General features: G+C 44.0%; 1 protein-coding gene across 1 annotated transcript; it reads right to left on the minus strand.

Moving 5' to 3' along the window:
* Positions 1-5,721: 5,721 nt before the first annotated feature.
* PROCR (protein C receptor) lies at positions 5,722-10,279 on the minus strand. Its single transcript, XM_044263172.1, has 4 exons — positions 9,938-10,279; positions 7,349-7,591; positions 6,655-6,933; positions 5,722-6,406 (listed from the first exon to the last, which is right to left on the minus strand). The coding sequence occupies exons 1-4, from the start codon at positions 10,014-10,016 to the stop codon at positions 6,291-6,293; spliced, it is 717 nt and encodes a 238-aa protein (XP_044119107.1). The 5' UTR covers positions 10,017-10,279; the 3' UTR covers positions 5,722-6,290.
* Positions 10,280-13,882: the final 3,603 nt, after the last annotated feature.

Below are 13,882 nucleotides of genomic sequence, written 5' to 3' on the forward strand. Positions count from 1 at the left end.
ATCTTCGAGAAGTGTTAATTCAAATCCTTTGTCTATTTTTAATTGGGTCCTTTGTCTTTTTATTGCTGTGGTGTAAGAGTCCTTTATATATTCTGGATACTAGATTCTTTTTTTTTTTTTTAAGATTTTATTTATTTATTTGACAGAGGGAGAGATCACAAGTAGTCAGAGAGGCAGGCAGTGGGGAGGGAGAAGCAGGCTCCCTGCTGAGCAGAGAGCCCGATGAGGGGCTCGATAACAGGACCCTGAGATCATGACCAGAGCCCAAGGCAGCAGCTTAACCCACTGAGTCACCCAGGCACCCCTGGATACTAGATTCTTATCAGATATGTGATTTACAAATATTTTCTTCTATTTTGTGGGCTGTCTTTTCGCTTTATTAATAGTGTCCTGTGAAGCACAAAAGTGTTTTTATTTTGGGGAAGTCCAATTCATCTATTTTTTTTTCTTTTGTTCCTCGTGCTTTTTGTACCATAGCTAAGAAACCATTGCTTAATCTAAGACAAATATTTACATCTATGTTTTCCCTTAAGAGTTTTATGGTTTTTTTTTCTAAGATTTTATTTTTATGTAACCTCTATACCCAACATGGGAGCTTGAAATCACAACCCCAAGATCAAGAGTTGCATGCTCCACCAACTGAAACAGCCAGGTGTCCCAAGCGTTTTATGGCTTTAGATCATATATTTATGTCTTTGATCCATTTTGGATTAATTCGTGTATATAGGGTGATGTTGGGATTCCAACTTCCATCTTTTGCTTGGTGATGACTAGTTGCCCTAGAACTACTTATTGAAAAGATCATTCCTTTTTCATCAAATTTTCCTAGCATCTTGTAGAAAATCAACTGACCACAAATGTAAGGGTTTATTTCTGGAGTCTCTGTCTTATTCCATGTCTGTCTTTATGCCAGTAAAACACTGTGTTGATCATTGTAGCTATGTGGTAAATTTTGGCATCAAGAAGTGTGAGTCCTCAACTTTTTTTTTCTTCAAGATTTCTTTGGGATCTATTCTGGATCCCTTGCACTTCCATATGAATTTCAGGATCAGCTTATCAATTTCTGCAAAAAAGGCAGCTGGGATTTTAATAGGAATTGCAATGAATCTGTAGATTAGTTTGGGGAGTATTCCTGTCTTAAGATATTAAGTCTCTGGTCAATAAGTACAGGATGTTTTTTCATTTGTTTAGACCTTTAATCTCTTTCAATAAGTATTTATATTTAATGTAAAAATCTTACACTTCTTTTGTTAAATTTATTCTTAAGTATTTTACTTTTTCATTCTATTGTAAATGGTTCTCTCTCTCTCTTTTTAAAATAGGCTAAACACCCAGTGTAGATCTCAACATGGGGCTTGAACTTATGATCCTGAGATCAAGAGTCAGATGCTTGGGATGCCTGGGTGGCTCAGTCAGTTAAATGTCTGACTCTTGATTTCAGCTCAGATCATGATCTCAAGGTCATAAGATCAAGCCTCACATCAGGGTTCGTGCTCAGTGCCCAGTCTGCTTATCCCTTCCCTTCCCCCCTTCCCTCTGATTGATTCCTCTCTCTTTCTAAAATAAGTAGAGAAAAAAAAATTTTTTTTTGAAGAGTCAGATGCTTAACCAACTGGGCCACACAGGTGCTCCTGAAATTCTCTTTTAAATTTCATTATTGGGTTGTCCATTACTAGTGCATAGAAATACAATTGATTTTTATATATTAATATTGTATCCTGCAACCTTACTGAACTTGTTTATTAAATCTAATAAATAAGGTGGGGGTTTTTTGGTAGCTTCTTTAGTTTTTTTTTTTAAAAAGATTTTATTTATTTATTTGAAAGAGAGAGATCACAAGTAGACAGAGAGGCAGGCAGAGAGAGAGAGGGAAGCAGGCTCCCCACCGAGCAGAGAGCCTGACGCGGGATTCAATCCCAGGACCCTGAGATCATGACCCGAGCCAAAGGCAGCGGCCCAACCCACTGAGTCACCTGGGCACCCTAGGATTTTTTATATACAAGATCATGTAATTTCAGAATAGGTATACCTTTACTTTTTTCTTTCCAATCCAGATGCCTTTTATTTCTTTTTCTTGCCTGAGTGTGCAGGCTAGAATCTCATATATAATACACAGTGAAATTAAGTAGAAAGAGCAAAAACCCTTGTCTTAGTTCTGATTTTAGGGAAAAGTTTCAAGCTTTCATCATTAAGTATGATGTTAGCTGTGGGATTTTATTTTTCCAAAATTACTAATTCAGTCTCTTTACTTATATATATATCTATTTAGAGTTTCTATTTCTTCTGCATCTGTGTCAAGCATGGATGTCTATCTAGGAACTTGTACATTTCATCCAAGTTCTCTAATTTATTAGGCATATAGTTGTTTGTAGTATTCCTTATAATCATTTTTATTTCTTTAATGTAATTTCTTTTTAAAAATATTTTATTTATTTATTTGACAGACAGAGATCACAAATAGGCAGGGAGGCAGGCAGAGAGAGAGGAAGGAAAGCAGGCTCCCTGCCGAGCAGAGAGCCCATTGTGGGGCTCCATCCCAGAACCCTGGGACCATGACCTGAGCCAAAGGCAGAGGCTTTAATCCACTGAGCCACCCAGGCACCCCTCTAATGTAATTTCTGTAACATTTTTATAACTTGATCTTCTCATTTTTTTAATTGGTAAGTCTACCTAAAGTTTTGTTAATTTTATTGATCATTTCAGCAAAAGAGGTTTTGTTGATTTTCTTTACTGTTTTTCTAGTCTCTATTTTACTTATTTTATCTAATACTTATTCTTTCCCTTTTTCTGTTTGATATAGGTTTGGATTACTCCTCTTTTTCTACCTTATTTAGGTGAAAAGTTAGGTTTTTGATTTGAGGTATTTCTTCTTTTTAATATAGGCACTTACAACTATACATTTTCCCCTAACCTTGCTACATCTCATAAAATTTCCCTTTTCTCCTCCTGCAGTAAGGCAAGGGCAGCATGATTTAGGCTTGGTCATTTGACACTCTCATCAGGACTTTGAATCTTGAACAAATAGTATAAAAACACAGGGACAGAGTAGCATTAATTTACGATGGCATCATCGTAATGATGCTCATGATGAAAGCAGTGGTTCCAGTGTGGCCCCCTTACCTAGATCATTCCTCTGTTGTGACATTGGCTGATATTCCTGGTTCTATTCTCTGAACTTAATTAGCTAACCTTCCTATCAAACTGAGGATTTCTTGGTAACCTTCCAGTATGTTTATTTCTTCCTTAAGTTGGTGGAGTTGGTTTCTTTTGCTGGAAACTAAGAAACCTGGCATACTGTTGTGGTAAGGGTTAGGAAGAAAGAGAAAGCACAGGTCTTTCACTTTTCCCTTTGCAAAAACTTTCTTTGTAAATTTCTGTGTTGCTAGTATTGTTGTATTACTTCTGTTATTTAAAAATATACTTTTAGGGGCTCCTGGGTGGCTCAGTGGATTAAAGCCTCTGCCTTTGGCTTGGGTCATGGTCCCAGGGTCCTGGGATTGAGCCCCACACATCTTGCTCTCTGCTCGGCGGGGGGCCTGCTTCCTCCTCCCTCTCTGCCTGCCTCTCTGCCTACTTGCGATCTCTGTCTGTCAAATAAATAAATAAAATCTTTTTAAAAAAAATCTTTAAAAATATACTTTTAGGGGCTCCTGGGTGGCTCAGTGGATTAAAGCCTCTGCCTTCGGCTTAGGTCATGATCCCAGGGTCCTAGGATTGAGCCCACATCAGGTTCTCTGCTCAGCAGGGAGTCTACTTCCCTTCCCCTCTCTCTGCCTGCCTCTCTGCCTGCTTGTGATCTCTGTCTGTCAAATAAATAAATAAAATCTTCAAAAAAATAAAAATATAGTTTTAAAATCAAGAGCCTAAAGCACAGTGGGGGGAAGAGGAGTGGTAGGATATAAAATATGAAACTCAGGATGAGGCCAGATTGTACAAGGCCTTGAATATCATTTTAAGGATTCTGATTTTAGCTCAATAATTACTCTGCTTTACAAAGCAGAGCAACGATGACATGAGAGATCTTTGTTTGTTTGTTTGTTTGTTTATTGCCATGTAGATGGATAAGAATTCAGAGAAATTAGAGGACAGGAGAGTAGTCAGCTAGAGGTTTGCTATCCGCTGCCTCTACACCCTGTAACTAAATGGCTAGACTTTCCCTGAAGGTAGGACTGGATGGTATACCTCCGGGCCTGCCACAGAGAAAGACATGAAGGGACCGTATCTTGGAAAAAAAGCAAGAGAGTGGAAAAAGTGGATTAAATTCTACAGATACTCTATTTTCTAGGTGGGGATGAAAAGGGAGTAAATAAAGGTTAACACGGAGATCTCCACACTGATATGATTTGATAGTAATTCTGTTTAACTGTTTAAAATTCTGTTTAACAGCAAACAACAGAAGAGAGAGAAAAGGTTTGGGGAGAAAGATAAGGAATTTAATTTAGAACATGTTGACTCAGAAATGTCTGCAAAATATTAAGGTAGAGATTATTTCAAGAATCAATGTAAATGGGGGGTCTGGAGGTCAGCGGCAAGTGCTTTATATCTATATTCTTTCTTTTTTTAATTTTGAATGCACTTAGTACTTCATTTATTTTAATTTATATTTGGGGAAAATGCATACCTAAGAAGTATATCAATTTAAAGGAAAACAGTACGTAAATAGTCAGGGTTGGTGCTATAGCAAAATCATGAAGGTGGGTCACACGTGACCAAAGTCTGAGAAACCCTGGAGCGCCTGTCCTTGGATCCAGTGCCCACCCTTAGACAAATCTGTTCACGGAAGTAGGGTTGCCTGTTATGGGATGTGGCTGCCCAAGTACTGGCTCTTCTCCAGGGACTGAGGACAAAGCAGTTTCTTTGGGGAAATTCTGTGGGCAGGGGCAGCTTGAGGTGTTACTATGGACCTCTAGGTTGAGTTGTAGCTCTGGAGGCCACCGTCTGGGAGTGTCTGAGGTGGGCGTGTGGTTTCCAGCCTTCTGTGACCTTACTCTGAGGGGAGGTTGTGAGAATTGAATGTGATCATTGATACAAAGGTGCTTTGAAAATCAAAGCGAGGAGACAGTAGGCAACCTCCCTCTTCTCTTCTGACTCAGTCTCTTTATGGGATGTATATCTATATTCTTACTTCATACTTGTAATGCCTCAATGAGGTAAAGGCAGGTGTTATTTTTATTATACTCTTTATTTATGAAGAAACTGAGACTTGAAGAAGTTAAATTCCTCATTCAAAGAAGTAAAACTCAAGCCTGACGATAAAACACTGGCTTTTAAAGACAAAATGTGTTTTCCATGGAATGTGTTTTCCATGGAAAACACCGCAATAGATGGCATTTGAAGCCATAGCATGTCATCCACAAAGGGTAAAGTTCAAATGGGAACAAAAAGAGCCAAAAAATGGAATTCTAAGCAAGCCACATTTCCAAGGCAAATGGAGTAAGAGGACAAAGGCAAAGGGATTGACTGAGTGGCCAGAACAGTTTCTAAAAATTAGAAGTATGGTATCTCAGAAGTCAAGGTTCTAGTCCACAAAGGAAAATGTTACGGATATCATGTGGAATGAAGCATTTACAATTAGAGGTCATTGATGATCTTAGAGCAGTTTATAAGGAAGTCAGTTTGCAGTGGTTTGGGAATGTATGGAGGATGAGGAAATAGAAGCAAAAGGTAAGGCTACTTTCCCAGAAGTTTTGCAAAGTAGAGGGAGAAAAAAATAATGCCATATACATAAGTAAGGAATTTATTAATAATATTATTAAGTAATTAATAACTCTTTGCTCCCATATTACTTATATTTTACACTTTCACCATTTCTATGGTTATTTCTGTCTGCCTCTATTATACCAGCATCCCTTCCCAAATCTGATGTGCCCAGAAGCACCGAATGTTGTTTATTTTGGTTGTGGATGGACTTCTTGTATTTGTTAGGTGTTTTGAATGCCTCAGGTGATTCTGTCCTTGAAGGATGTGCCATAGACATCCCCTAGCCCCACCCAACTCCATCAACTGTTTTCCACAAAGATAGATAAGCATTCGCTTCTCAGACCAGTTCAGCAAAGCATGCAAGCTCTTAGGTGCTCAGCAAACCAAAACCTCTGTCTACCTAGCCTCCTCCCCTCCCTTCCCCTCCCCCAGACTCTGGGTGGGCAGATCAGAGAGACGGAGCCGCCACTCCAAACCTTCTGGATGTAATGTCCCAGATGGGGGACTGTGTTTGGTTTTGTCGTGAGCTGAGGTCTTCCCTTGCCAGCCCCCATCAGTCCAGCCCTTTCTCAGAGGGGGCTGGAGAGTAATCAACACCGCCGTCCACCTGTGCACAGAAAGATGCCTACGGCCACACCAGCGATGATGAAACTGCCCACCAGGACGCCCAGGACCAGCGAAGTGTAGGAGCGGCCTGTTTGGCTCCCTGCAGAACATGCACAGAGTTAGCCTGAGGAACCTACCTCCAACATTCTCGTCCATGCTCTGAGTCACACCCTAAGGGATTCCCACCCGCAAAGGAAGGGGCTAATTCACCAAGTGATGGAAGTTGTGTATACTCTGTCCCAACCCCCCAGCCCGGGGCCTCCTGTTGCTCAAGAAACCCATCCTTCAGGTCCACGCATTTGCCTGGAACCCACCCTATACCCAGCCCCTCCCCCCTTCCCATCCTACCTTTTGAGTTTTTCCAAGTGACATACTCCTGCATGTACTGCACACAGATGTCCCGCAGATATTCTTGCAGTTCGTACCGAGTACGATTGTAAAGGTTGAGCTGATGCACAGTGAAGGTAACCACCTTGGACGGTGCCTGGGGCCCTGCCACCCATAAGGCTGTCTCTGGCTGGAAACTCACAAAGGAGCTCCCATTCATAGTCACTTCGAAGAAGACGCGGGCTGGAGAGCCCTCAGGAGGTTGCTCACAGCCCAGGAAGCAGCGAAAGGTCAGAGGAACTGTGGATAAGGGATTCAGGGTGAGACAGCTGTGTGGAGAGGGTGTCAGGTGTGGGAGGATGGCCACCCGGGGGAACATGAACTTTTGGGGTTTAGGATGGATCAGGGACAGGACGTCCCAACACGGTCTACCCCGAGGTCATGCCAGCAAGAAGAGGGCCTGACCTAGGGTCCGCAAGTAGGACTCCTCTTCAGGCTCAAGCTCCCACCCAGCAATCAGCAAAGGCAGGTGCCCTGACACCTGGGCGCCTCAGGAACCGCCAGCTCACAAAGACCCCTCCAGGAACCCCGCCTCTTCCGTACGACCCTCCCCTTTCTCCAAGGCCCGCCCCCACCAAGTCCCTCCCACAGGCCACGCCTCCCAGCCAGAAGGCCCACCTTCGCCGACCCCGCCCAGGCTGCACCTGCCACTCACAGGTCAAGTGCCGCTCCTGGTGCACCAGCTGCACCATCATTTGGAACTCTCTCAGGTAGGTCTTCAGGCGTTCCTCTGTGTGCACCCAGCTCTCGGGCGCCTCCAAGGGCTGCAGCTGGATGATCGTGACGTTGGTGCCCTGGCCTTCCAGCACGTGCGTCGTCAGTCCCCCCAGCGACGCGTTGCCCCGGTGCCACACTTGATAGGGGTCACGGAAGTAGGAGATCTGGAGCATGTGGAGGCCTGCGGGTAGGTGTCAGCGCGTCAGCTCTTGGGTCGGCGTGAAGCTGGAGATAATAACCCCCTACCCAAAGGCCGGCCGCCCACCTTCCCGGCCGCCCATAGTTATAGTTATAAAGTGTGCTTTCACCCTTCCTCCCACAACCCTGTCCGGAGAGCAGGACAGGGATTATTAACTCCGTTTTACAGATAAGGAAACTGAGGCTGGGAAGAGCAGAAGCCACTTGCCCCAGGGTAATCCAGTCAGTGGAAGAGCCACTCCGATCTTTCTCTCTCTCACCCCTAACTACCTCCATTTCCGGTTGGTCAGCACAGGCTGACCTACAATAAAATCCCATTCCCTCTCCAGTTCTCGGCCTCCCCCGCCACTGCCCTACTTCAGGCCTCATAGGTGCTCATCTGGACTGGGCTAGTAACTTCCTTCCTCATCCCCCTGTCCTCATTGTTCAGTTTCACTCCTTCCAATCTGACCTCCATCTGACCCAGAAATAAGATTATGCCCTTCTCCTACTTAAAATGCTCCAGTGACACATTCGCCCATCAATAATAGTAATAATTGCTGTTAAGTACTTATGATGAACCAAACAGTGTACCTACACACATTATTATCTTATTTGTGCTTTCCTCCCATTAGCTCAATGCAGTGGCTGCTGTTATTAACCTCAGTGCATAAGGGAATTGGGCTAAATGGTACAGCAGAACCAAGATCTAAATGTAGGCAGTGAGAGTCCGGCACAGTTAGCCACTCCGCCATACTGTCTTCCCATGGGATGTTTGTCCACAGAATGGGATGTTTGTCCACAGAATGAAGTCCAAAGTCTTTCGCTTGGCATTCAAGGCTGCAGGAGACCAGGTCCCAACTGGCTTCTCTGGCCTCTTCCTGTGCTTAGATACAGTGAACTGCTTGGAGTTCCTCGTGCTGCCTTCTGGCTGACAGGAATAGCCTGTCCAGGTTGCTCTGCCTCCAGGCAAACTTCTTTTCGTGCCTAAAGACCCAGCTCTGTTGCCATCTCCTTGTAGAAGTTTTCCTAATGCCTCTCCTCTTTACCCTCCCAGACACAGGGACGCCTGGGTGGCTTAGATGCTTAAGGGTTCTTTTTTGTAATGATCTCATAGTCCTGGGATTGAGCCCCACATCAGGCTCCCATCTGCTTCTCCCTCTCCCTCTGTCCCTTCCCTGCTTGTGCTCTCTCTCTCAAATAAATAAGTAAAATCTATAAATAAATACTTACATACTCTCCCAGACACAGTGAGTCTGTTTCAATGATCCCAGATTTCACATAACTGTTTTCAAATGCATAACTGTCTCCGAATATACAGACTAGACTGGGCTCCACTAGGCTATAGAATTGTGTCTGGTTATCTGCCTTCTACACCTATTAAGGGCCTGGCACAGGGTTGATGCCCAGAAAATGTATGAGGAGGGGTGGGTCTGGGGTTGTCAATCTGTGGGTGTGTGGGGTGTGCGTCTGGTCCACATTTGCATATGAAAAGTGCTCTGCGTCTGCAGGTATGAATAAGTAGGTCTGTGTGGGTAACCCTAGATAAGGTTCTTAACTGCCCGGCGCCCAGTCTCCTCCGCTGTAAAATGGAAATAATCATATTGCTCGCCATAGAGATATCGCGGGGGTTAGATGCGTCACTGTGTAGTGAACGCTCATAGAATTCTGGTGATTTGCTTCCTCTCTAAGACAGGGGTTGGTGGTGGGTGGGGGAGACTATAGCTCTGGAGATTGTAGGAAAGGGGAGAGGAGGTCCCTGTGCAGTCACAATACAGAGCAATAATTCCTTTCTCCGCTTAAAGAGCCACTTAAGGCAGCCTGACCCCTGTACGTTCATCCATGGACCACAGCTTCCCTTTCCCCAGACTTTCTCGCCGCCTCCTGCCACCCATCTTCCACCTTCTCCAGTCTCCTATCTGCCTTGCTTCTCTCAACCCCAGTCTCTCCAGTAGCTTCCCATTCCTTCCATCTCTCATCTCTTCTCCGAGTCTCTTCCCATCTTCCGTGGACTCACCCCTGTCCACATTACTCTCAACACTCCCTCTCCAGACTCACTCCCTCTCCCCAGGGCTAATCCCCTTACCCTTTCTACCCCTCCCTTTCCGTTTCTCCAGTCCCGTTCCTCCAGCCTCTTCCATCACCCCCTTTCCCAGGTGAACTGTACTTCCTCACCTTGGCTTTGGGACACAAATCAGTCCCCAGGACCCTGCCTGCCCCATCGAGAGATCTGGCTGGCTGCAGGCACAGGCACTGTGGGAGAAGCGCTCCGCTGGTCTTCCCCATGTGCCCCAGACAAGCTGAGAGTCTCCAGAACCATCCAGAGGAAGGAGATGTGCCCCTGACTCACCATCTGAGGCGTCCTGGCTACAAAAGGCCCAACCAGGCAGGAGGAGTAGATGCAGCAGTGGCAGCAATGTTGTCAACATCCTGGGGCTGAGGTTCTTAGCCCACCTGGGCTCCTGGCTCTGGCAGGCAGGGGGCTCCGGCTGGCTGCAGCCTAGAGGGAAAAGAAGTGAGGAGTGTCTGGAAGGGGAGGAGGCTGAACGGAGGAGGTTGGAAGGTGGCCAGAGGATAGGAGGAGGAAGAAGGCGGCAGGCTTATAAAGTGTTATTCCTCCCCTGTCTCATTTCCTACTAGGGGGCTGGCCTCCCTCTTGCCCTTCCCTTGCCCCGCCCTGCAACGGCCCTCCTGCCCAGACCTGCCTTTTCCCTTTTCCCTGGGCCTCTTCCAAACAGGGAGCGGAAAAGGGGGAGTCAGATTCAGAGAGAAGTTCTGCCCTCGCTGAGTCAGGGGGTGGGGCATCTGCTTTCAACTTGGAGGACACTTTAGGGTGTAGCGATCAGCAGGTTATTGATGGGGAAACTGAGGCCCCAAGAGGTGCAGGGACTTGCCCAACAGAAGTTTATATGTCGTGCTGGTAACCGATTGGGATTAGAGTTCAGTTTTCCAGCATGCTGGCTACGTTTTATCAGGATTATAGTAATTACACAATCAAGGATCTTGCTCTCAGGAATACGTAGTTACAAAATGAGTATAAAACAGCTCACTGCAGAGCTGTTTGTAATAGAGAATTATGAACAATCTAAATCTCATTAGGGGATGGGTCACTTAAAGCAGTATTTTTCAAACAGGTCACAGTCTACTCCTGGATGATGAAAACAGTTTAGTAGATGATGACTAGCAGCAGTTTTGTTTTTGTTTTTGTTTGTTTTTATGAACTGGAACAGAATAAAAATTTTCAGTGCCTCCTTCTGGGTCAGAGTAAGCATTATTTTAAGAAATAGTCGTTCAATTGTACACATGCCTGTTCTAGTTTTGTGCATGTATGTTTCTGTGATGGATTTTGAATGGCAGTTTAAAATGTATTTCTTACTCCGGAAGCAAGTGGAAAAATTTGGAAGTCAGTCCACCCAGCTGTGGTAATCCTATAGAATTACCTATGGAATACTATGTAGTAGTTAAAAAACAAAACAAAACAAAAACCCTCCCCTGCCTAATCTCCACTCTATTTCCATATTACTTAATACTACCTGAAATTATATTACTTATTCATTTACATGTTTCTTGTCTGAATGTCCCACCAGAATGTGAGCCCCAAGAGGTTGTCCGTCTTGTTTGCTCCCTTGCTTGGAAGGGAGCACATAATAAATACTACAATGCATAATCACTATCAGTTAACAGGTGATTGAGATAGTGACTCAGTGATTGCTGACTGAGACAGTGAAGATATGCATAAATCTCAAAGAGTAAGTTGCAGGACATCAGGTTTAGAACCATGTATGTGTCTGCCACACACGTTACCACTAAACAACCTATTTCTTTATGGAAGGAATCTGGAAGGATGTGCATCAAATATAACAGTGATTTATCTCCAGTGATTTATTATCAGGGAGGAGCCCGAGGTTAAAAGTATACGGATGTGTATGTATATGTGTATGGTGTGTGTATGTGTTTAAGCACGTGTGTGTGTATATGAATGTGTGTGGGCACCTGTGTGGGTGCATGCGTGTGTGAATGTGTGTGTGTGTGTGTGTGTGTCGGGTCGGCAGTCTTGTGGAAGGCCTTTTCCGTCTATTTTGTGAAGGGTTTTATCACTCTATCTATATTGTTTGAAAAGTTCGCCCCTGGGGCGCCTGGGCTGAACCTCTGCCTTCCGCTCAGGTCATGATCTTGAGGTCCTGGGTTCGAGCCCCACATCGGGCTCTCTGCTCAGCGGGGAGCCTGCTTTCCCTCTCTCTGCCTGCCTCTCTGACTACATGTGATCTCTGTCAAATAAATAAATAAATAATCTTAAATTTAAAAAAAAAAAAAAAGAAAGAAAGAAAAGTTCACCCCTAACATGAGATGATATATCTTGTGTGGAATTAACAATAAAATTTAAGTAATAAACTACGGGGGAAGAAGGTGGCAGATCACGTGAGCTGACGTACTGACATGAGACATTGATAAGTGAGAAAGGGGAGTGTGGAATGATACGTACAGGATAATTCCATCTAGTTTTAGTTTAGAGTGTTACTTCTGTCTGAGTAATACACCTATATCTGTAGGAAGAATACCAGGTGCGGGATGTCAGGAGAGATTAGCTCTGGGAAACGGGATTAGATAAAGGGCTGAAATGGGGGTTTTAACTTCCTTATTTTAAATACTGTTCCTTGGAGGGAGAGTTGATGTCCTAATGGTTTCAGGGCAAACCCTGAACACATACCAGCCTCCCGTTCTCTGAACTGAATATAAGCAAGAGTGTCTGTGCTTACTCCTCAGTCATTGTAGATAAGCTTAGAAATAACCAAGCGTTGGGGTACCCGCTTTAATCAGTGGATTAAAGCCTCTGCCTTCGGCTCAGGTTCTTATCCCAGGGTCCTGGAATAGAGCCTCCGGGTCCTGGGATTGAGCCCAGCATTGGGCTCTCTGCTCAGCAGGGAGCCTGCTTCCCCCTCTTTCTCTGCCTGCCTTTCTGCCTACTTGTGATCTCTGTCAAATAAATAAATAAATAATCTTAAAAAAAAAAAAAAGAAATAATCAAGTGTTTTTCCAGCTTGCCAAAATGGTCTAGTCAGGAGGCATACGGAGGCCTTGTTTTCCTGGACTGGTACTCAGGAAGAATGGACGGTCTTAAATCACTGCCAGTTACACTCTTTTGGCTTTTATAAAAAATGGCTATGAAATATTCCATATTTGAAGAATTTTTTTCATGGCTGAAGAATTTTATTACAAACCTGCTTGTCCTCACTACCCAGGGGAAGAAATAAAATATTACCAATATAATTGAAGACCCTTAAACTCCCTGACCGTGACTTTCTCCCCCCCCTGCCCTGTCACCAAAGTAACCACTAATCAGAATTCACCATTTCTCTGGGCTCCTGGATGGCTCAGTTGGTTAAGCGTCTGCCTTTGGCTCAGGTCATGATCCTGGGGGGTCTGCTTCTCCCCCTACCCCCTACTCATGCTCTCTCTCTCAAATAAATAAGTTAAATCTTTTTTTTAAAGATTTTATTTATTTATTTGACAGAGAGAGATCACAAGTAGGCAGAAAGGCAGGCAAAGAGAGAGAAAGTGGGGGGAAGCGGGCTCCCTGCTGAGCAGAGAGCCCGATGGAGGGCTCGATCCCAGGACCCTGAGATCATGACCTGAGCCAAAGGCAGAGGCTTAACCCACTGAGCCAGGCGCCCAATAAGTTAAATCTTAAAAAAACAAAAAGAATTTACCATTTCTTGTTTCCTCATTTCTGGATTCTCTACTGTATATGCATATATCCGTAAGCAATATGTTATGATGGTTTGTGTATTCTGAGCTTTGTATAAATAATATCGAAGTACGTGTATTCCTCTGCAACTTATTTTTTCACCTAATGTATTAATAAGATTGATCCGTATTATTATATGTAGGTCCATTAATTTCCCCAGCTTTATAATACCATTTTATGAATATACCACAACTTATTTATTCATTCTTCTGTTAAAAGTCCCCCCCCCCCACCGGACTTTTTTTTTGCTTATGCAAAGTGCTGGTATGACTTTCTTGTATGTGTTTTCTTATGCATACGTGGGAGAGTTTTTGTAGGTGCAAACATGGGAGTAGAATTGCTGAGTCATAGGTATATTCATCTTCAGCTTTACTAAAAATTGCCAAAATGTTTTGCAAAATGTTTGGGCCAATTTACATTCCCAACAGCGCACGAGATTTCCCTCACTCCAAATCCCTGCCAACCCTTGGCATTGTCAGATGGGTATAAAATGGCACTACATTTTGGTTTCTCTGTGCTTCATCTGATTTCTAGTGAGTTTGTGCATAT

This window comes from Neovison vison, chromosome 8, assembly GCF_020171115.1.
Source record: "Neovison vison isolate M4711 chromosome 8, ASM_NN_V1, whole genome shotgun sequence".
Lineage (NCBI taxonomy): Eukaryota > Metazoa > Chordata > Mammalia > Carnivora > Mustelidae > Neogale > Neogale vison.